General features: G+C 41.3%; 1 protein-coding gene across 1 annotated transcript in view; it reads right to left on the bottom strand.

Annotated features, from left to right (window-relative positions):
• dnaaf10 (dynein axonemal assembly factor 10) overlaps positions 1–25,591 on the bottom strand; it is a 222,300-nt gene that overhangs the window by 76,352 nt on the left and 120,357 nt on the right. Inside the window, exon 4 of the mRNA XM_028820267.2 lies at positions 22,540–22,641. Within this exon, the coding sequence (XP_028676100.1) occupies positions 22,540–22,641 (102 nt within the window). The remainder of the gene's footprint in view (positions 1–22,539; positions 22,642–25,591) is intronic.

Below are 25,591 nucleotides of genomic sequence, written 5' to 3'. Positions count from 1 at the left end.
TACTGTCTGAATTGGGTGGTCTATAGCACACTCCTAAAATAATACCTCTTTCCCTAATATTTTCCAGGCGAAGCCACATGTCCTCACTAAGATAGGGCTCATCATCCAACTGAAGAGGTCTTACATTTAAATTCTGTTTGGCATAAACAGCAACCCCACCTCCTTTCTGTTCTGTCTATCTTTCCTAAAAAATGTGTATCCCTCTATGTTACGCTCATCCCCATCTTTGTTATTTAGCCAGGTTTCCGTTATTGCTATAATATCATAATTATGCTATGCTACATACAACTCCAACTCACTTACCTTATTTTTGATAATTCTAACATTAAAGCAAGCTATTTTTAATGTGTTACTCCTTCTACATTTAAATGTTTACTTAGAATTTACATTACTACACATTTTTAATTCTAAACTGTTGTTTGTACCCCCATGCATAGATGTAAACCTGGCCTGTCCTAAACTTCCTGCCCCCTCATTCCCTAGTTTAAACAATCCTCGACTAGTCTACACATATGCCTCCCCAATACATTGGTGCCCCTCCGGTTCAGATGCAACCCGTCATGGCAGAACAGGTCCCATCTGTTGTTCCAAAGGGAGTCCCAAAGCCCCATAAACCTATACCCTTCTACCCTGTACCAAGATTTAAGCCACGCGTTAAGCCTTCTAATCTCCTCAGTCTTACCTGGACTGGCACGTGGCACAGGCAGAACTTCAGAGAAAACTACCTTGTCAGTTCTGCTCTTCAGCTTGGCACCTAACTCTTTGAATTTGGATCGCAGAACTGACAGACTACCCTTATGTATGTCATTTGTTCCAACATGGACAATGACAACAGGATTCACCCCCGCTCTGGCCAACAGCCTATCCACCCATCCAGGGAGGTCTCCCACTTGTGCACTCAGAAGGCAACACACTGTGCGAGACACTCTCTCTCTCTCTCTCTGGAGCACACCTGGGCTTCAATCCCCCTAATGATTGAGTCCCCAACTATCACTACCTCTCTCTTTCTGGGAACTGGTTTTAAGGTGGCCCGTTCGGGCTCCTCATCCATGCCTACCACCTCAGAATTATCAGAGACACCATCCAGCTCCGGCAAAGACATGATAAGGTTTGACTCTTCTAATTCTGGGGTTGATGATACCGGACAGTGTGCACCCTTTTCCTTGCGCCTTGTGACCATGACCCACCTATTTCTACCTGTCTGGTCTGGATTCTCCTCCCGCGCCACCTTAGGGGTGCACACAATCTCTCTAAAGGACACCTGGGCCAGGTCCGCAAATGCTCTATTACAACGCAGGTTAGCCAACTCCTCCTCCAGTTCAGCAACCCTGAGCTCGAGGTGCTGGATCAGCTGGCATCTCCTGCAGATGTAGCCCTCATAGACAACTGGCTCCTCGAAACCATCCTCTAAAAAGTCCAACATCCAACAGGACTTGCAATGCACTGGCCTCATTATTAAATTTTATTTAGGATTAGTGAAACTGCCTTAACTTTTTTTTTTCTTAGAATTAAATGATTTAACTTAAAGAACTGCAACAGCTATTTTACACCTTTTCCCCTTACGTTCTCCCTCTCAGCTGCCTGCTGTTTGTCTTTCTAGGAGGTTAGCTTTACTTTTTCTCTGTCTGTTTGTATTCCCCGTATTAATGAACCCTTATGCTGTCACCTGCTTAACTGTTCTACCTCTGGTCTGCTAAGGACTGTTTAATCTAAAAAAAACAAATAAAACTTTACTACCTTATCTGCTCATACAACCCCTTGTGCCTGATCCGCGTCTTGACGATGGCCAGTTACCTGCACACCGGTGAGCCTTCCCCTTTATTGCTTTGAAGTCAGTCGCTGCCTCTTTTTTTTCTTTTCTTTTAAACTAAGGAATCACTGTTACGACGAAGCAGTTATTTGCTTACAAATGCCGATATACGTTAATGTTGCTTTCTACCCTGCCTCCTCGATGCTAGTTCAAACACAGATAACAAGAACAAGTACACGTACAAGTCACTTTTCCAAGTGCACCTCCAAACACCCAGGTACTTTTTTTTTTATGCCCGCACAAGAGCAAAACACCTAAAAGGGAAAAAAGCTTTTAAAAATTGCCACATGGTTCCTTAGTGGCAACCAAAACTCAAGCTTTTAAGAGCAAAATGTATTTGAAAATGAACAGTGTCAGATCAGCTGTAAATGTATGGTATTTCTAAAAGTTAGCCTTTTTTTCAGTTTTATTCTCTCAGTCACGCTCACGCTCTCCTTCGCCCAATCCACAAACCCACGAGCAGACTCTTACTAACAGCGCCAGTATAAATTCACAACTGATCTGACGCTGTTCGTTTTCAAATAATATTGCATTAGTGAGACGATGTTTTCTGATTGGTACTATTCAGGTCATAAAATGATTTCTTAAGAATGTCACATATATTTGTCTCTTTCTTTTTTGCCCGTTGACATTGTGCACCAGAAGATGTGAGCTTATTCAGAGCGAGCAGAAGCACGCAGGTGGCCGGTTGCTTGTGCTAGAACACGATTGACTTGGTGGCAATCAACGCACATGTACTGTACAAGGCATGCACAAGGGGCACTGAGAAAAGAAGAGGGTTCATGGCTCACCTTGCAGAGGAACTTTGTCGTCACTTCTTGCAAGAAAAGGCGATGGATAAAGCAATAGAGGATGCAACATCGACAAGCTTCTGTTCCAAGACTGCTGCTCCCTCCAGGCCCTTCAGTGTAATAGTAACACAGCACAGAGAGAAGTGTGTACATTGCAACTGGTACACATGCCGTAAACATAGAAAGGACGGTCCTTGGATACGAGGGAACTGTTAACATTTGAATGTGATGACTGCATATAGCGCGGAACTGAGCTCTCTGTACTATTCTTTCCTTTGCATGTCCTGGAGTACAAAAGAAACAGTACCGTACACCAAAATGAGGAGACTGCATGGGCAAGATCGAAAAAAAACCGCGGTCAATGATTACAAGCGCAAGAAGGCGTGCGAATGAATATGATTAATGTTGCATCAGTGCCACAATGTTTTCCGAAATGTACTAAACAGGTCATAAAATGAGTCATTCCAAATATCATATATACCTATGTCTCTGATTTTTTGTCAGTGCGGTTTTGACATCATGGACCATAACGTGCATACTAATTCATCGTGAGCAGGAAAACTCGATAAAATAAATAAAAAAGAATTCAAGTGACGGTGAGATACGAAGAACGCATATTCACCAGCGTATTGTGTGTCAGTTTTTATCCCTCCAGATCAAAGAATTTCCAGTTCCATTGTCTCAAAACACCACTCACATCTACAGTTATTCCCAGTTTCAGATAAAAAGTAACCGCGTCAGATCTGGGGTGGGAGGTGGGTGTTGTATCGTGATCGTGACTGAGAGAATAAAAGTGAAGAAAAAAAAAAAAAAAGCTAACTTTTACAAGTGCTATAAATTTACACTGGCTGTTACAGACACAAATCAAATGTTTGTTTTTATTGTATAATATTAACAATAAGAGCAGCTCACTACTCAAAATGGTAAATTTGCTGGAAATAGCTGGTTTCGAACTCACGACCTCCGGATTATAAGTCGGCAGTTCTAACCACAGCACCACAGAAGCTGTCGTATTGTACTTGCACTTTTTGTGAAACTGTTTATTTGATATTTGGCCATCAGCCTTCACACATTGTACAGTTCATGTCTACATTTTGTCATTTATTACCAAAACATGAAAAACGTTTCTGTTTTAACCATGTGTTTACATAGATTGTTGTAGACACAAAACACATATCAAATTATTTCCCCTTACAATTCTGGGTAGCTCACTTTCAGATAATCAATCAAGGCAGGAACTGGGAGAACTGCTTGCTACTTGGGTTTCTCGACACATTTAGAAGTTTGTCTCTGTTGGCTCTGGTAATTCTAGTGTTAAAGTCATGTCTACAAGCATGGAGGCAGAGGGAAGCAATGGGTATTGAAAACAGAAATGACAACTGCATATAACCACAGGCAATTTTGTACATAAACGTTAAAGCAGTGTAGCTTAATGAGCAGAACAGACTTCAGCATTTTATCCACAAACCTCAGAATTTTTTTTTTTACTTTTAAGCAGTATTACATATTTTAGTTTATAAGAGTTTTATTTGAAACACTGCATAATAACCTAGTAAATTAATGTTTATTAAGTTTATTGCATTGATTCAGTTCAGTGAACTAAAAATATTCTTAAGATCTTCATATTATGAAGGAGTATTCCGCATCACAATACAGTATATAACATTAATGTAAAATTATACATATGCAAGGCCTATTCTCATCTGGACAAAGCTAGCAGCACTGTGAGGATTATGTTTTTTGATATCTCCATCCAGCCATCCCTGTTAAGGAGTAAACTCAGGGATATGCAGGCAGATGAGCCTACGGTGTCCTGGATAATGGAATATTTGTTGGGCAGACCTCAGTTTGTGAGACTCAAGGATTGTGTATCTGTCTTCTTTTCACTTCACTCTATACACCTCAGGCTACAAATATAACACTTAATCCAATGAATCATTCAGCAGAAATGTGTCAAAAAAACGCTACCAGGGATCCTTCATACCAACAGCAATACGTCTACATAATGACTCACTGTGACTGTGACAGCCAAGTCAGAACTTTTTTCTTTCTCATTTTCTTGCTTTAGTCATCGTGGTGTGTGTTCAGACCAAAGTGTGTGTGTGTATATTTATTTATTTACCTACCTATTTATGTATTTATTTATTTAAAGAGCTTCATACCACCCAGTCTAAAGCCTGGAGTACTACTATTTGTTCCTTAAAGTCAAGGTGTCTATGTTTAGAGCTAAAACACACCTCCAACAGTACTAGGACTAACTCCCGACACTGCAAAGCAACAGGGTAGAAAATTATTTTGGGACAAATGTTCACTTTAGCATTACTTTAATTTCATGTATTCACAATTGCTTAAACTGAACTGTGTTTGAACGGTTGTGGTAGTTTTTTTTTTTAACTGGGATATTCTGTTCTTTTTTTACACTTTTTTTTTATAGTTTTACAGTGTGCATCAGGAAAGTATTCACAGCGCATCACTTTTTCCACATTTTGTTATGTTACAGCCTTATTCCAAAATGGATTAAATTCCATTTTTTTCCTCAGAATTCTGCATACAACACCCCATAATGACAACGTGAAAAAAGTTACTTGAAGTTTTTGCAAATTTATTAAAAATAAAAAAACTGAGAAATCACATGTATGTAAGTATTCACAGCCTTTGCTCAATACTTTGTCGATGCACCTTTGGCTACAATTACAGCCTCAAGTCTTTTTGAATATGATGCCACAAGCTTGGCACACCTATTCTTGGCCAGTTCCGCCAATTCCTCTTTGCAGCACCTCTCAAGCTCCATCAGGTTGGATGGGAAGTGTCGGTACACAGCCATTTTAAGATCTCTCCAGAGATGTTCAATCGGATTCACGTTTAGGCTCTGGCTGGGCCACTCAAGGACATTCACAGAGTTGTCCTGAAGCCACTCCTTCGATATCTTGGCTGTGTGCTTAGGGTCGTTGTCCTACTGAAAGATGAACCGTCGCCCCAGTCTGAGGTCAAGAGCACTCTGGAGCAGGTTTTCATCCAGGATGTCTCTGTACATTGCTGTAGTCATCTTTCCCTTTATCCTGACTAGTCTCCCAGTTCCTGCCGCTGAAAAACATCCCCATAGCATGATGCTGCCACCACCATGCTTCACTGTTGGGATGGTGCCAGGTTTCCTCCAAACATGACGCCTGGCATTCACGCCAAAGAGTTCAATCTTTGTCTCATCAGACCAGAGAATTTTCTTTCTCATGGTCTGAGAGTCCTTCAGGTGCCTTTTGGCAAACTCCAGGCCGGCTGCCATGTGCCTTTTACTAAGGAGTGGCTTCCGTCTGGCCACTCTACCATACAGGCCTGATTGGTGGATTGCTGCAGAGATGGTTGTCCTTCTGGAAGGTTCTCCTCTCTCCACAGAGGACCTCTGGAGCTCTGACAGAGTGACCATCAGGTTCTTGGTCACCTCCCTGACTAAGGCCCTTCTCACCCAATCGCTCAGTTTAGATGGCCGGCCAGCTCTGGTGGTTTCGAACTTCTTCCACTTACGGATGATGGAGGCCACTATGCTCATTGGGACCTTGAAAGCAGCAGAAATTTTTCTGTAACCTTCCCCAGATTTGTGCCTCGAGACAATCCTGTCTCAGAGGTCTACAGACAATTTCTTTGACTTCATGCTTGGTTTGTGCTCTGACATGAATTGTCAACTGTGGGACCTTATATAGACAGGTGTGTGTCTTTCCAAATCATGTCCAACCAACTGAATTTACCACAGGTGGACTCCATTTAAGCTGCAGAAACATCTCAAGGATGATCAGGGGAAACAGGATGCACCTGAGCTCAATTTTGAGCTTCATGGCAAAGGCTGTAAATACTTATGCACATGTGCTTTCTCAATTTTTTTATTTTTAATAAATTTGCAAAACCCTTAAGTAAACTTTATGGAGTGTTGTGTGTAGAATTTTGAGGAAAAAAAATGAATTTAATCCATTTTGGAATAAGGCTGTAACATAACAAAATGTGGAAAAAGTGATGCGCTGTGAATACTTTCCGGATTCACTGTATATTGTAAAGAGTATGCAAACCACAATACACAAAGGGTGTTCAATAATTTATCTACCTTAGTAGGAAAGAAAACAATTTTCAAAAAAAATTTTTTTTCAATATAATCCCCTGATAGCTCCATACACTTTCATCCACTTTTCCTGCAATGACTTTAACCCCTTTGAAAAAAATCTTCTGTTTGACATTCAAATCAGGACCCCATAGCTGCCCTGACGTCTTCATCACTTAAAAACCGCTGTCAACAGAGAGATTTCTTCAAAACTCGGAACAGGAACTAATCTGAGGGAGACAGGTCAGGACTGTAGAGTGGATGGTTCAGCTGCTGGAACCCAAATTCTCAGATGGCAGCCTGTGATTGATGTGACATGTGAACTGGTGCATTGTTGTGAAGTAGCAGCACACCTGCTGTGAGTTTTCCTCATCTTTTCTCATTGATTGACTCCCACAAAGCAATCATTGTGATGGCGTAACTCTCCCCAGTTATGGTTGTCTTATGTGGCATGAACTCCAGAAGCAAAAGTCCTTCAATATCACAGAAGACAGTTGCCATGACTTTGCCTGCAGATTTTTCTGTCTTGAACATTTTTGGGGTGGGGGATGACTTGTGCTCCCACTGCATTAACTCCATTTTGGACTCAGGATCTCTGAGATAGACCCAACTCTCATCTCCAGTCACCAAACGATGAAAAGAATTCACTTGATCTTCACAGAGCATCTCCAAGTGCGCCTGACAGCACTAGGAGCCTCATGGCCTTCTGACGTGGTTTCAGCATTCTTGGAAACCATCTTGCACTAACCTTTGACATGCCCAACTTTTCATGAATTATTTTCCAAACTGTACCTGCCGAGATGCCCATTTCTTTAGCTATTCAGGAAACCTTAATTCGTCTGTCTGACAAAATTAACACTAGAATTACCAAAGCCTACGAAAAAACTCGTAAATCCGTCCCACCTTAAATCGCGTCTTAAATCCGTTTGCACCTCTCCGCCAGAGTCTTTTGTCATCTAAATGTGCTGATAAACACAAGCTACTAGCAGCCAGCTATTCCATCCTCCCACTGACTTAGAACGAACTTCTCCTAGCTCATGCCTTGCCTTGATTTGATTACAGTATCTGGGATTGAAGTGGAGTTTTAGAGTGGAAATAATATAACGTTATTTGGAATACACGCATTTCATGTGTGTTCCGTTTCTATAGTAGTCTGTGCAAACACATTTTTAAAACAGAAACGTTTTTCATATTCTAATAGTAAATGACAAAATGTAGGCATAAACTATATAACGTATGAAGCCTGAAGTCCATATATCAAAGAAACACTTTCACAAAAGGTACAAATAAGAGAACACGTGCGCTTTTATTCAAAAATATAACTGCACAAAAAAAAAAAGTCGCGTTAGCATGCCGCATTGACAGTCTTACTACAACCGCCGCGGTGGCGTAATGGTATCAGCTCCTGACTGGGAATCAGAGGGTGGCGAGTTCGATCCCGCACGGCTCCACTTCGAGAAGTGAACTGCTCTTATTCTTACAATTTTAGAATAACAACATAAATTTGATTTCAGTCTGTAACAGCCGGTGTAACTTATGATACTGGTAAAGGTTAGCTTTTTTTTTTTTTTTTAATTCACTTTTCATTCTCGCAGTCGCATTCAGAATCAATCCATACAACCCCATCTGACATAAAGACGCGCTATAGGTCTGCAGTGTACCACGATGCATACTACCGCCCCCCCCCCCCTCCCAAAAGGGTTCTGACACACAAACGCTGGCGAAGCTGCCTTTTTCGTATCTCACCGTCACTTGAAATCAGCAGTTCTTAGCATTGCACCACGCAAGCTGTCGTATCAACCACCAACTGTAACTTGCTTTCTTTATTCTTCGGTTATAGTCTTGAATAAAAGTGCACTTTTATTTATGTGAAAACAGCTGTGTCAGATGGGGTTGTATGGATTGATTCTGAATGCGACTGCGAGAATGAAAAGTGACTTAATAAAAAAAAAAAAAGCTAACCTTTACCAGTATCATAAGTTACACCGGCTGTTACAGACTGAACTCAAATTTATGTTGTTATTCTAAAATTGTAAGAATAAGAGCAGTTCACTTCTTGAAGTGGAGCCGTGCGGGATCGAACTCGCCACCCTCTGATTCCCAGTCAGGAGCTGATACCATTACGCCACCACGGCGGTTGTAGTAAGAGTGTCAATGTGGCATGCTAACGTGGCTTTTTTTTTTTTGTGCAGTTATATTTTTGAATAAAAGCGCACGTGTTCTCTTATTTGTACCTTTTGTGAAAGTGTTTCTTTGATATATGGACTTCAGGCTTCATACGTTATATAGTTTATGCCTACATTTGTCATTTACTATTAGAATATGAAAAACGTTTCTGTTTTAAAAATGTGTTTGCACAGACTACTATAGAAACGGAACACACATGAAATGCGTGTATTCCAAACAGCGCCATATTATTTCCACTCTAAAACTCCACTTCAATCCCAGATACTGCAATCAAATCAAGGCAAGGCATGAGCTAGGAGAAGTTCGTTCTAAGTCAGTGGGGGGATGGAATAGCTGGCTGCTAGTAGCTTGTGTTTATCAGCACATTTAGATGACAAAAGACTCTGGCGGAGAGGTGCAAACGGATTTAAGACGCGATTTAAGGTGGGATGGATTTACAAGTTTTTTCGTAGGCTCTGGTAATTCTAGTGTTAAATCTTCTGCCTTCTTGCACATTTCTGTGGAGGTTGCTTCCACAGGCCATCCAGTGTGAGGGGCATCTTCAATGGACTCTCTACCCCCACTTAAACTGCTTTGTCCAAAATTTTACTTTGTAGAATGATGGGGCAGACTCACCATAAACTGCAGTCATGCATTCATGGATCTCCTTTGGCTTTTTCCCTTCTTTTGTGAAAATTTTTACTACTAAACGTTGCTCTAAATCTAGCATTTTCTTACTTGATTCGAACGAGGACTCTCCTGACATCCTGTCTCTTGGAATGCTAGATAGATAGATATATAGATACTTTATTAATCCCAAGGGGAAATTCACATACTCCAGCAGCAGCATACGGATACAAAAAACAATATTAAAGAGTAATAAAAATGCATGTAAAAACAGACAATAACTTTGAATAATGTTAACGTTTACCCCCCCGGGTGGAATTGAAGAGTCGCATAGTTTGGGGGAGGAACAATCTCCTCAGTCTGTCAGTGGAGCAGGACAGTGACAGCAGTCTGTCGCTGAAGCTGTTCCTCTGTCTGGCGATGACACTGTTTAGTGGATGCAGTGGATTCTCCATAATTGATAAGAGCCTGCTCGGCGCCCGTCACTCTGCCACAGATGTCAAACTGTCCAGCTCCATGCCTACAATAGAGCCTGCCTTCCTCATCAGTTTGTCCAGGCGTGAGGCGTCCTTCTTCTTAATGCTGCCTCCCCAGCACACCACCACGTAGAAGAGGGCGCTCGCCACAACCGTCTGACAGAACATCTGCAGCATCTTATTGCAGATGTTGAAGGATGCCAGTCTTCTAAGGAAGTATAGCCGGATCTGTCCTCTCTTGCACAGAGAATCAGTATTGGCAGTCCAGTCCAATTTATCATCCAGCTGCACTCCCAGGTATTTATAGGTCTGTACCCTCTGCACACAGTCACCTCTGATGATCACGGGGTCCATGAGGGGCCTGGGCCTCCTAAATATCCACCACCAGCTCCTTGGTTTTGCTGGTGTTCAGGTGTAGGTGGTTTGAGTCGCACCATTTAACAAAGTCCTTGATGAGGTTCCTATACGCCTCCTCCTGCCCACTCCTGATGCAGCCCACGATAGCAGTGTCGTCAGCTAACTTTTGCACGTGGCAGGACTCCGAGTTGTATTGGAAGCCCGATGTATATAGGCTGAACAGGACCGGAGAAAGTACAGTCCCCTGTGGCGCTCCTGTGTTGCTGACCACAATGTCAGACCTGAAGTTCCTGAGACGCACATACTGAGGTCTGTTTGTAAGATAGTCCACGATCCATGCCACCAGGTATCTGTCAGCTTGTCCCTAAGGAGCAGAGGTTGGATGGTATTGAAGGCGCTAGAGAAGTCTAGAAACATAATTTTTACAGCACCACTGCCTCTGTCCAAGTGGGAGAGTGATCGGTGTAGCATATAGATGATGGCATCCTCCGCTCCCACCTTCTCCTGGTATGCGAACTGCATAGGGTCAAGGGCGTGTTGGACCTGTGGCCTCAGGTGGTGAAGCAGCAGCCTCTCCATGGTCTTCATCACATGTGACGTCAGAGCGACAGGCCGGAAGTCATTCAGCTCATTAGGACGTGATACCTTTGGGACTGGGGTGATGCAAGATGTTTTCCAAAGTCTCGGGACTCTCCCCTGTTCCAGGCTCAGGTTGAAGATGCGCTGTAGAGGACCCCCCAGCTCTGATGCACAGACCTTCAGCAGTCGTGGCGATACTCCATCTGGACCTGCTGCTTTGCTGGCACGAAGTTTCAGTTTAGACTTAAGTCTAAACATAGCTCAGCAACTTTCTTATACATTAGGGAAATACGGATGATTCTGATTTCTAAACTTATGTCCAAAATCTTGCCATCACTTTTAAAATCAGAAAATTGAGGTCATCAGTGAAGCTCTTCCAGAGTCTATGCTTGGACTGATAGTTCAATTTGTATTAATGACAAAGCTGCTCTTATAGATAGTAAACTTGTAAAATGTGCAGATGGCAATAAAAATACGGGCACAGAAGATACTGATGAGAAAGCTAAAACAGTTAAAAGTCTTGGACAACCTTCAAAACTAGCCAAACACTTTGAAAATATCGGTAAAAGTAGAACTGTAAAAATGCTACAGCATGCAAGCAAAAGAATATTAATTATAAATGCAAGCTGAAGGTTGTATCTTATTAGGAACCAACCTCTGAAAAGTGCACACTATCAAAGATACATGTTGCAATAACCATGAACATTACCTCAGTGCCTGTGCAACCTTCAGTAAACTGAGCCACACAGAAAGGAAGAAGTGGGTTAAGGAACAAGATATAGAATCTGGTTGGATCTGAGAACTGGTGATATGTTGCTTCAGACAGTAATCAATACTCGGGGCAAGACTCTGTTGAGATTATCTGTTGGCCTGTTTGACTTATGAAGATAGAGAAATCAGAGGAGCTCTGAAAGTCCACATTTTGTGGTAACGTATCGGTTAGCAACACTCCCATACTTGACTGGAGTAAGTGCAAATCAATGTATGATCTCATTATAGCCACATATCAAGCCCTACATGGGGTGTCTGCTTCACCCATGTCTGCAGAAGCACGTACTGAAACAGAAGATGCTGTCCCCCAAAGAAATCAGTGCTCTGAGGGCTAACAAACTTGTGTCTTCTAAGAGCCATTTAACACTAGAATTACCAGAGCCTACGAAAAAACTCGTAAATCCGTCCCACCTTAAATCGCGTCTTAAATCCGTTTGCACCTCTCCGCCAGAGTCCTTTGTCATCTAAATGTGCTGATAAACAAAAGCTACTAGCAGCCAGCTATTCCATCCCCCCACCGACTTAGAATGAACTTCTCCTAGCTCAAGCCTTGCCTTGATTTGATTACCTGGGATTGAAGTGGAGTTTTAGGGTGGAAATAATTCTAGCGTTATTTGGAATACACGCATTTCATGTGTGTTCCATTTCTATAGTAGGCTGTGCAAACACATTTTTAAAACAGAAACGTTTTTCATATTCTAATAGTAAATGACAAAATGTAGGCATAAACTATATAACGTATGAAGCCTGAAGTCCATATATCAAAGAAACACTTTCACAAAAGGTACAAATAAGAGAACACGTGCGCTTTCATTCTATAAAAAAAAAAAAAAAAAAAGCCGCGTTAGCATGCCGCATTGACAGTCTTACTACAACCACCGCGGTGGCGTAATGGTATCAGCTCCTGACTGGGGATCAGGGGGTGGCGAGTTCGATCCCGCACGGCTCCACTTCGAGAAGTGAACTGCTCTTATTCTTACAATTTTAGAATAACAACATAAATTTGATTTCAGTCTGTAACAGCCGGTGTAACTTATGATACTGGTAAAGGTTAGCTTTTTTTTTTTTTAATTCACTTTTCATTCTCGCAGTCGCATTCAGAATCAATCCATACAACCCCATCTGACACAGCTGGTTTCACATAAATAAAAGTGCACTTTTATTCAAGACTATAACCGAAGAATAAAGAAAGCAAGTTACAGTTGGTGGTTGATACGACAGCTTGCGTGGTGCAATGTTAAGAACTGCTGATTTCCGATCCGTGCTATATAAAATCATCACATTCAAATATTAACAGTTCCCACACACCCAAGGTCCGCCATTCCTACATTTACGACGTGTACTTGTTGCAGTGTACACACCTCTCTGTGCTATGGTTCCTATTACAGTGAATGAGCACCTGACACTGTACTTTCTTCCCTGGGGGAAGCTGAGGTCTTAGAATGGAAGTTTGTTGATGCTGTATCATCTTTTCTTTTTCCATCGCCTTTTCCTGTAAGAAGCGACGACGAAGTTCCTCTGCAAGGTGAGCCATGAACACTCTTCTTTTCTCAGTGGACCCCGTGCATGCCTTATACAGTACGTGTGCGTTCATCGCTGCTAGGTCAAGGATGTTGTAGAAAACAGCAACCGGCCACCTGCGTGTTCCTGTTCGCACTGAACAAGCATGCGCCTTCTGGTCCATGATGTCTTCGCCACGCTGGGGAAAAAAGAAAGACAAATATATGTGAAATTTTGAAGAAATCATTTTATCACCAGAATAGCACCAGAATACTTCGTCACACTAATATTTTTTTCATTAGCATACCTTCATGTGGTTGTAGTCTGTGACCGTGTTTGTTTTTTTTTGTTTTTTTATCTTGCCCAATCTCCACATCATGGTGCATTGTGCTGAGAATGCAGACAGACTTCTTCTTTTTGGGCACATACACTGTCAGCATGGCACTGGGAGATCTAAACACCAGCGTGGAGAATTGTTCGTGTACTGAACTGACTTTAGCTGCAGGTGGAAGTTCCCGTCGCACTTTATTCATGGTGCCAAGCAGAGTTGTATTGCGGTGCAGCAGTCTATTAGCCAGCGAAAGTGACGTGAAGAAGTTGTCTGTTGTTACGGTTCTGCCTTTGTCCAGAAATGGCTCCATAAGCTTTATGACCACAGACTCGGAAAGTCTTTCTCCCGTGGGACGACTGGGATCTTTTCCTAAATAAGGAGTGGCATTGCACATGTACTTTGTCTCCAAATCTGCCGCAATCCAAAAAGGCAGAACCGTAACAACAGACAACTTCTTCACGTCACTTTCGCTGGCTAATAGACTGCTGCACCGCAATACAACTCTGCTTGGCACCATGAATAAAGTGCGACGGGAACTTCCACCTGCAGCTAAAGTCAGTTCAGTACACGAACAATTCTCCACGCTGGTGTTTAGATCTCCCAGTGCCATGCTGACAGTGTATGTGCCCAAAAAGAAGAAGTCTGTCTGCATTCTCAGCACAATGCACCATGATGTGGAGATTGGGCAAGATAAAAAAAAAAAAAACAAACAAACACGGACACAGACTACAACCACATGAAGGTATGCTAATGAAAAAAATATTAGTGTGACGAAGTATTCTGGTGCTATTCTGGTGATAAAATGATTTCTTCAAAATGTCACATATATTTGTCTTTCTTTTTTCCCCAGCGTGGCGTTGACATCATGGACCAGAAGGCGCGTGCTTGTTCAGTGCGAACAGGAACACGCAGGTGGCCGGTTGCTGTGTTCTACAACATCCTTGACCTAGCAGCGATGAACGCACACGTACTGTATAAGGCATGCACGGGGTCCACTGAGAAAAGAAGAGTGTTCATGGCTCACCTTGCAGAGGAACTTCGTTGTCGCTTCTTACAGGAAAAGGCGATGGGAAAAGAAAAGATGATACAGCATCAACAAACTTCCGTTCTAAGACCTCAGCTTCCCCCAGGGAAGAAAGTACAGTGTCAGGTGCTCATTCACTGTAATAGGAACCATAGCACAGAGAGGTGTGTACACTGCAACAAGTACACGTCGTAAATGTAGGAATGGCGGACCTTGGGTGTGTGGGAACTGTTAATATTTGAATGTGATGATTTTATATAGCACGGATCGGAAATCAGCAGTTCTTAACATTGCACCACGCAAGCTGTCGTATCAACCACCAACTGTAACTTGCTTTCTTTATTCTTCGGTTATAGTCTTGAATAAAAGTGCACTTTTATTTATGTGAAACCAGCTGTGTCAGATGGGGTTGTATGGATTGATTCTGAATGCGACTGCGAGAATGAAAAGTGAATTAAAAAAAAAAAAAAAAAAAAGCTAACCTTTACCAGTATCATAAGTTACACCGGCTGTTACAGACTGAAATCAAATTTATGTTGTTATTCTAAAATTGTAAGAATAAGAGCAGTTCACTTCTCCAAGTGGAGCCGTGCGGGATCGAACTCGCCACCCTCTGATCCCCAGTCAGGAGCTGATACCATTACGCCACCGCGGCTTTTGTAGTAAGACTGTCAATGCGGCATGCTAACGCGGCTTTTTTTTTTTCTTTTATATTTTTGAATGAAAGCGCACGTGTTCTCTTATTTGTACCTTTTGTGAAAGTGTTTCTTTGATATATGGACTTCAGGCTTCATACGTTATATAGTTTATGCCTACATTTTGTCATTTACTATTAGAATATTAAAAACGTTTCTGTTTTAAAAATGTGTTTGCACAGCCTACTATAGAAATGGAACACACATGAAATGCGTGTATTCCAAATAACGCTGGAATTATTTCCACCCTAAAACTCCACTTCAATCCCAGGTAATCAAATCAAGGCAAGGCTTGAGCTAGGAGAAGTTCATTCTAAGTCGGTGGGGGGATGGAATAGCTGGCTGCTAGTAGCTTTTGTTTATCAGCACATTTAGATTACAAAGGACTCTGGCGGAGAGGTGCAAACGGATTTAAGACGCGATTTAAGGTGGGACGGATTTACGAGTTTTTTCGTAGGCTCTGGTAATTCTAGTGTTAAGTTAATTTGTTCCATTACTAGATCCTTCCTTGGGTCTGCTCAGAGTGGGTGGCAGACTCCAAAAAGCTACTGCACTACCTGAAGACGCACTTCATCCTATAATACTAGCCCCAGAACACCAAGTGACAGTGCTAGTAATTCAAGACTATGACAATCATCTTTTACATGCTGGTCCTGAAAGAGTATTTGCAGATCTAAGAAGAACCTATTGGATACTCAAGAGGTCATCAGGCTGTAAAGAAACACCAGAGAAGTTGTGTGGAGTGCAGGAAGTGGTGCAGTAAACCAGTTCTACCTAAAATAGCTGATCTTCCCTCAGGTCGTCTACGAATTCATCATCCCCCGTTCTGGTCAATAGGGATTGATTGTATTGGCCCTTATACAATCAAAATTGGCTGAAGACATGAGGAAAGGTGGGGTAAAATATTCAAATGCCTTACTACAAGGTGCACACATCTGGACCTGCTATGCAGCATGGATACAGGTGCCTTTTTACTTGCAGTCAGACGCTTTTGGCAAGAAGAGGAAAGCCTTATGAATTCCTATGTGACCAAGACACCAATTTCTGAGGAGGTGATCGGGAGCTCAAGGAGGCCTTTGTTGCATTGGAACCAGATTTGAAACCCAAATAGCTAATCAAAAATGAATTTCAGGTTTAATCCACCTCATGTCTCACATTCCAGCGGAGTGTAGGAGAGGGAAATTAAATCTGTCAAGTCTTCCTTACAAGTCATTCGCAAAAACTAAGTTGTATGGGATGAAGTTCTGATGACTGCATTGATTGAGGTTGAAAGTATTCTTAACTCTAAGCCACTAGGAAATGTATCATCCGACACAGACCCTATCATGCCTAACTTATTGCATCTCTTCCTCAAGCTGTGTATGGACCTAGTTAAATTCTGGGATTCCAACATTATAGACAAAGCCAGGTCACTGCTGATCATTTTTGGAGTCAGTTCATTCACTCGATTTGCCAAATCTTCAGATCTGACAGAAGTTGCTGAATTCTAACCTGAATTTTAAGGTTGGGCAGGTAGTCCTAATAATGGATCTGCAATTACCTAGGGCTCAGTGGCCTGTCATAAGCAGCTAGAGCACTTATCTATCTTAATCTCATGAACTGAAAAATTACGGTTCTTAATTTGTGGGACTTTTCCTATAAGACTGGAAAGTTCTATCTAAGCCATGAGATAGAACTGATAAACTATGTGCCTTTTGCTATAGGAAAGAAAAACTAAAACTAAGTTTTTGTAATTTTATGTTTTGTGTTGTTTGTGTCATTTGTCCATCAACCTAGAGTACTGTGCAAAAGTTTTAGGCAGGTGTGAAAAAATGCTGTAAACAAAGAATGCTTTCAAAAATGAAAGTGTTAATCATTTATTTTCATCAATCAACAAAATGCAGTGAATGAACAAAAGAGAAATCTAAATCAAATCAATATTTGGTGTGACCACCCTTTGCCTTCAAAACAGCATCAATTCTTCTAGGTACACTTGCACACAGTTTTTGAAGGAACTCGGCTGGTAGATTGTTCCAAACATCTTGGAGAACTAACCACATATCTTCTCTGGATGTAGGCTTCCTCACATCCTTCTGTCTCCATGTAATCCCAGACACACTCGATGATGTTGAGATCAGGGCTCTGTGGGGGCCATACTATCACTTCCAGGACTTCTTGTTCTTCTTTACGCTGAAGATAGTTCTTAATGACTTTGTCTGTATGTTTGGGGTCCTTGTCCTGCTGCAGAATAAATTTGGGGCCAATCATACGCCTCCCTGATGGTATTGTATGATGGATAAGTATCTGCCTATATTTCTCAGCATTGAGAACACCATTAATCCTAACCAAATCTCCAACTCCATTTCCAGAAATACAGCCCTAACGTTCAAGGTACCTCCACCATGCTTCACTGTTGCCTGCAGACACTCATTATTGTACTGCTCTCCAGCCCTTCGACGAACAAACTGCCTTCTGTTACAGCCAAATATTTCAAATTTTGACTCATCAGTCCAGAGCACCTGCTGCCATTTTTTGTTTTCGTGCATACTTGAGTCGCTTGGCCTTGTTTCCACGTCGGAGGTATGGCTTTTTGGCTGAAACTCTTCCATGAAGACCACTTCTGGCCAGACTTCTCCGGACAGTAGATGGGTGTACCTGGGTCCCACTGGTTTCTGCCAGTTCTGAGCTGATGGCACTGCTGGACATCTTCTGATTTCGAATGGTAATAAGCTTGATGTGTCTTTCATCTGCTGCACTAAGTTTCCTTGGCCAACCACTGTGTCTACAATCCTCAACGTTGCCCGTTTCTTTGTGCATCTTCAAAAGAGCTTGAACAGCACATCTTGAAACCCCAGTCTGCTTTGAAATCTTTGTCTGGGAGAGACCTTGCTGATGCAGTATAACTACCTTGTGTCTTGTTGCTGTGCTCAATCTTGCCATGACATGAAACTGTCATCCACAACCTCACATTGGTAGCAGAGTTTGGCTGTTCCTCACCCAGTTTTAAGCCTCCTACACAGCTGATTCTGTTTCAGTTAATGACTGTGTTTCAACCTACGTGTGACATTGATGATCATTAGCACCTGTTTGGTATAATTGGTTGATCATACACCTGACTATAATCCTACAAAATCCCTGACTTTGTGCAAGTATACCTATAAGAATTGATGCTGGTTTGAAGGCAAAAGGTAGTAACACCAAATATTGATTTGATTTAGATTTTTCTTTTGTTCGCTCACTTTGTATTTTGTAAATTGATAATAATAAACAATCATTATTTATATTTCTGAAAGCATTCTTTGTTTACAGCATTTTTTTCACACCTGCCTAAAACTTTTGCACACCGCCCGAACAGGCACAGACTGACGCAGAGGCACGTGTAAAATCACACAAGCTTTTATTTTTTATTCAGCTGTGAGGCACGTCTTCCCTGTGTCCCACAGGCCCAACACAGTCCCAAAGCACTTTATACAGAGCACAAACAATCCTTCCTCTGGCACCACCACTCCTCCCAGGCAACCTCGCCCTCTTCCTCCCGATTCTGGTTCCTGAGTGGTGCATGCTGGCCCTTTTTATAGCCCACCCGGAAGTGCTCCAGGTTCTTGATCACCTGTAGATAACTGCACTTCCGGGCGGGGCCGCAGAGATATCCAGGTGGGCTCCGGGATCCATGCAGCACCCTCTGGCGGCTGTCCCAGATCCACACAGGGTTGTGGAGAACTCCATCTCCCATGAAACCCTGCGGGAAACTGAGGCACCATCGTCAGGCAGGGAGGCTGCCACCATGCGTTCCAGGGGAGGTAGAGAGACACCCATGGATGCTCCCCCGGAACATATGTAGAAGGGGCGTCCCAGCCGGGAATGGGACCCGGCCGCCCGCCACAATACATATACAGTATATCTATATAGTTGCATGTGTTCATCTTCTGTTATCCTTATATTATAAATAATCTGCATTATTTTGCTTATTTCAACAAGCGTGTCTGGGCAATGTTTTGTATCACAACAGAGAATGTGAAAATATTAATGTAGACTTTCTCCAATTTATGAGCCTTGTTCATTCGGATAGAAGATGAAACATAGATCCTCATTAACTGATTTAACTTCCCTGTGGTGGACAAGTTAAAATTCATCTTATTTTTCATTCAATATGCTAAAAATGTTAGATTTTCTATGTATAAATAGCTAGAAAAAAAACCCAAAAAAAACAGCCCACCTCTTCAGAAGTTGCCATTTTTGGACATTTGCACCTTTTATCCTCAAAGTCTCTAGAACACAACATGATATTGACATGACTTTTATTTCAAAAGAATTTTGATATTCAGGGGTTTACATTGACCACAATAATTAAGAAATTAAAATATTTAAGCATGTTGAAAAAGAACAAGATTTTGGCCACTCAATAACACCTTAATGGTGGATCATTCCCTCTTTTCTGAATACTCAGTTTATGAGGAAAAAAAAAGGTCATACTCAGTTCTTGTTTACAGCAAATAATAAGTAAGCAAATGATCCATCTGCGATGAGATCCACACTTGATCTAAAGTAAAAAAAGCCTTTCAAAATGGTGGGAGCGGGGGTTGGGGGGTGAGACACATTGTGGGGATCTACTAGGATTGAGGAGTGTGAGTGCGCTGCTTGACACTCATTTGTCTCTCAGCGATCGAGCTATATATTATGACTGTGGCACAATCTTCATGTTCTGAGATAATTATTATTACTAATCTACAAATTGCTCTTTCTTCAAAATTACTTTTATTTCTCTTAAACTTACACCTAATTTCACAGTAAAATTTAGAATTGTTGTATCATTTGCCATTGTGTCACCCATGTATTGAAAAAAAAAATCCAATTTCATTGAATTAAGATCATTAGAAGTGCCTAAAAGTATCTTAAATCAGGCTTCCTAAACTGAATAATTTACGTGGAAATCCAACACATGCACATAAAACTGGTGATAAGGATGCTTACAGACAGGCCAAGAATAGGCAAAACAATGCAATCACATATGCTAAACAGAAACACAAAAATAATCTTCAGCTTCAGTTTTCAGCAAACAATAGATCCTCTGTATAGAGAAGCCTTCAGTCTGTTTCTAATTACCAAAAAACATCTCACAATGCTTAATCAGATTCGTCACTCCCTGATAAACTTGTTTTACGGCAGATTTGAACAAGGTGCTGAGTACCAAATAATCCCACAGCTCTGAAGTGGTTTTGACACCATTCACTTCTTCACAAAAGCCTCACCCCCTCCTTCCTGTTGTTTTAAAGAATATGATGTGTGGAAGCTGTCTGCATCATAGAACTGCAGAAAGTCAGCCGTTTCGGATTCTGTCTCACCTACAACAATCAAACACTGCTAGGCAGCTTGCTCCTCTTTTCACAGATAAAATCTTTAACCAGTCTCTTGCACAGTACACCATGCCAGATAGATTTAAATCTTCTGTTATTGTTCCTGTTCCCAAAAGTGATAAAATAAGCTGCCTCAATGATTACAGAACTATTGCTCTTACATCAGTTCTAATGAAAATATTTGAAAGGCTTGTTCTAACCCAACTGAAGTCCGTAACTGCTACTGACCTTGACCCTCTACAGACTGCATATCAAGCAAACAGATCTGTGGATGATGCAATCAACCTGGAACATCTGGACTGTAAAGGTACATATGCCAGAATACTGTTTGTAGACTTCAATCTATTGTTCCTTAACTGTTGTGAACTAAACTTCTACAGACTGATCTGAATCCCTCTATCTGTAAATGGATTTACAGTTTTCTGACAAACCTTAAACAATACATTCATTTGGGTTCCCACCTCTCTGACTGTCTCCCTATTAGCACAGGTGGCCCCTCAAGGCTTTGTTCTTTCCCTCCTACTATATTCCTTGTATACATGTGACTGTAGGTCCACAGATCCTTCAGTTAGAATCATTATGTTTGCTGAGGACACCACCATTACTGGTCTAATTGCTAATGGCATCAAAACACCTTATAGAATGTCTTGGTGTGCATCTAACAACCTTGTCCTTGATACAACCAAGACAGTGGAAATGGTTAGTGAGTTTCTGAAACAGCAGTTATAACCTCCCCCACTAGAAATGAATAATTCTGCAATAAATATGGTGGAATTCTTCACATTTCTGGGCAGAACTATCACAAACATTCTCAGCCCGGACATTGACACCACTATAATCACTAAAATGGCTCAACAGTGGTTGTACTTATCATACCAACTAAAGAAATTAAATATTTCCCAGCCAATACCAGTTCAATTTTACAAAGCCATAACTGAAAGTATATTCTCCATTGTTGTCTGATTTGGTTCAGCAGCGGCACCCTCCAAAAATAAATTACAGTGTGTTGTGAGGTCAGCTGAGGAAAATAAATGGCTGTACTTTTCCATTTGTTGAAGACCTGTATACATCTCATGTCACTAACCATGTCAAAAGATCACCACACATCTCATCCAGCTCATCACTTATTCGAAAAACTCCCCTTTGGTAAATTCTTAAGATCAATTAAAACTAAGACTAAGAGACAAATCAATAGTTTCTTTCCTACAGCCATAGCCCTCTCAAACCAGTAACTTAACCTGTCTTCTTTGTATATTCATGCATTCTGTCATATACTGTATGAAGGTGTATACAGCATATGTACAGTACATGTACATGTGTGCCTGTGCACACACACTACACACACTTTCACATCATCATTTGCACATCTCCTTTATATTTGTTCTATTCTACAACTTTGTATGAAATTTTTGTTTTTAACTTAGGCTATTTATGTTATTTGTATGTGACATTGTGTTATGTTACAAGCAGCTCCTAATCTACCAAGTCAATTTCCTGTACATTAAGTACTGATGAATAAAAGTGATTCTGATTAAAGTAACATACAGTAGATTATTAAAATGACAAAACGGCTGCATACCAGATTATATTAAGTGACTCCTTTCAAAGTTTCAGTTTTGGTTGAAATTAATTTCAGCACAGCAAGCAAAGTGATTTATGCGTGTAAACAATAATTCATAGGAGTGACTCATAATAAGTGGTGATTAAAAATTACTTTTTAAAAATACAGGCAGTGCAAATTATTGAGAGCTATTTTTCACAAATAATATAAGAAAATTGTATTTTATTGAGTATTTTAAAATTTATCACAAATTCAGCAGTGGAAGTGCTGCTGCCTCTCAGTAAGGATATCATAGGTTGACATCCCAGGTCGACCCTGCGTGGACAGAACTTTGAGTAGTGAGAAAAGCGCTATATAAATGTACAGAATTACTATTATTATATTATTATTAATTAACATTACTACAATAAAAATTAATTAAAAATTAAACTTACCAAACGCTACAGTCCAACAGTCTCTCTTTGCTTCACCTTCTGCTGGCTCCATGTTAGCAACAGGGCTTTCCTTCTGTCTTGGATCCCACACCTTTACTGTTCCTTTATTTAACAACAAAAAATGCACATTTTCATTCAAAGGAAAACATATTGGAGAGCAGGGTAACATTAACATGTTTATTTTATAACTGGGTTGTGGGCATTCATACACTCACCCAAACTGAATCAATTTAGGGTTCCCAAACAACCACAAATGAGATGTCGTAAGAAAAATAGCATACACGGAGAAAAAGCAGAAGGGCATAGGGAAATTATGCAAACGTCTCCCAGAATTTCAATGTAGGTGCCTGGGGTTATGTGACAAAAGTTAATTACTGCACCACTGTATTTCATCCAGTGATGGAACCATTTTTGCTGAATTTCAGAGACATGGTATCTTGAGCAAATTCATGACATCAATTAACTGACAAAAGCAATACATTCTAGAAGGATTTTCATAAACATGTTTCATTGACATTTAGACAGTAAATAATAGCTTTCATAATTTAAAACATTAATAAAATCAACACTGTTTTTAGGTTTGTGATATATAGATATAGATATATATACAGGGGGTAGGATTCAAAAGTAATGAGCCTCATTTTGTTCTGACGCGAACGTACCTCGCCGCGCGCCCCACTTGCCAGCGACGGTGACGGTGGGTGTTGGCTTCACAACGCAACGGAGCTCCTACCGCTCCGAGCTTTCGGAGTGGTAGGATCAGCCTTGACGGGAACCCCTGTGCGGTAGTGCGTTACACGGTGGAATGGAAAGTTCGTTAGAGCAATGGTACGTGATCAAGTTCTGCTTGCGGTTGGGCAAGTCTCCTTCCGAAACGTTCGCAATGCTTCAACAGGCGTTTGGGACTGAGTGTCTATCCTATTCTCAAGCGAAAAAGTGGCACAAGGCTTTTAGGGAGGGCCGGGAAGAGGTGACCGATGAACTCCGGTCTGGACGCCCAATGTCGGCCCGAACTGACGTTAATGTGCAGCGAGTGTGTGATTTTTTGAAAATGGACCGGCGTTTAAGTCTCTACCAAGTAGCAGAGGCCCTGGACTTATCGGAGGCAACGGTGCAACGCATTGTTACCGAGGACTTGCACATGCGGAAGGTCTGCGCCAAACTCATGCCGAGAGTTTTGACTGAAGAACAAAAAAACAACCAAGTACTCCGATGTCAAGAACTGCTGCAAATGTGCGAAGACGATCCTGGCATTCTTGAAAAAGTGATAACTGGCGACGAAACTTGGACTTTTCAGTACGACCCAGAGACAAAACGACAAAGCTCTGAGTGGCACACCTCAAACGCACCCCGTCCCAAGAAAGCGCGGATGAGCAAATTGAAGACGAAGACCATGCTCATTGCCTTCTTCGGAGTGAAGGGGATCATCCACTACGAGTTTGTCCCGCAAGGACAGACCGTGAATGCTGCTTACTACTTGGAAGTCCTGAAAAGGCTGAAAAGAAGCGTCGCGCGCAAGCGAAGGGACATCAAGGGCAGCTGGAAGCTTCACCACGATAACGCGCCCAGCCACACCGCCTTCATTGTGAGCGCCTAACTGGCCCGGGTGAACGTTCCGGTGGTCCCCCAGCCTCCCTACAGTCCGGACATGTCGCCTTCTGACTTCTTCTTGTTTCCGTGCTTAAAATCAGCGCTGAAAGGAAAACGCTTCGACTCGATCGAGGATATCCAAGCAAATGTCAAGGCAGCCCTTGCAGCCATCCCGGAACAGGCCTACGTGGACGCCTTCGAGTCATGGAAAAGCCGCCTACAAAAGTGTATTGATGCAGGAGGTGCCTATTTTGAAGACTATTAATTAGTTGTACCGATTTGCTCAATAAATTTGTCTTTTTGAACAAAGGCTTTTGAATCCTACCCTGTATATATATAGATATATATATATATATATATATAACCACCCAAACAATCAGATTGTGATTCAGACTACGAATGTCATGAATGTAATTACCCCGATCTACATGCTGTCAAATGAACGAACCACACGCCGTGGCGCAACGTTAGGGGCTTCGCCTCTAGCGCTGACATCCGAGGTTCAATTCCTGAGAGGGAGTGCAGTGAGTGTGTACGCCTGATGAGCCCAGAATTAGGGTGAAACACGTGTCGCGTACTCTTTGCATTATTTGACAGTAAACTATTTCAACCATTCTATGATCTGCTTCTCGCAACTGAAAGAGGGCACCGTGGCGGATGTTAGCCGACTTGCTGACCAACCACAAGCGTTACCTGGTAGGTAACCACCCAAACAATCAGATTGTGATTCAGACTACGAATGCCATGAATATATATATCTATATCTATCTATATATATATATATCTATATCTATCTATCTATATTATATATATATATATATATATATATATATATATATACTGTAGATATATATATATATATATGAGGTAAAAGATTCATCCAGATAATGCAACTGACAAAGATGCTAATGCATAGTGGTGCATTTATAACAAAATTCACACAGCATAATTTACTGAAATTGGTGAAGTGTCCACTCACCAATTTTGACGTTTGTTTATACTTCATTAATTAAAAGCAAACATTTCCATTGTACATAAGCAGCCATATAAAAATAAAAATTGATTTTAGATAGGAAATTGAATATTTTTGCATTACTTGTGCATAATGACAGATTTAATAGTTTGTTTTTTACCCTATTAAATATTATTACAGAACACTTATCTCTCAGAATAGACATTAAAGTAAAGAAATTCTCTATCAAAAATGACATTTTTTTTTAATGGTTACTTAGCTCGTATTGTTTGTAGTTACTAAATAAACATATCCAGAAAATGAGCATAGCGCAGTGTGTTCAACAAAATACAATCCTTTGATTTCATGAAGTGCCCCTGCCCATTACTTGGTCTAGAATTTTCAATATCGGGTGGAGTAACTTATATATAAACGTCTACGCGTGGAAGTCTGTGTGCCTGTCCGGCCCAGAAGTGAGAGGTGGAGTCAGGGGTTCCTCTTCTGAGGAAA

This window comes from Erpetoichthys calabaricus, chromosome 15, assembly GCF_900747795.2.
Source record: "Erpetoichthys calabaricus chromosome 15, fErpCal1.3, whole genome shotgun sequence".
NCBI lineage: Eukaryota > Metazoa > Chordata > Cladistia > Polypteriformes > Polypteridae > Erpetoichthys > Erpetoichthys calabaricus.
The sequence above is the reverse complement of the archived record's forward strand: the minus strand, read 5'-3'. Positions and strand labels throughout refer to the sequence as shown.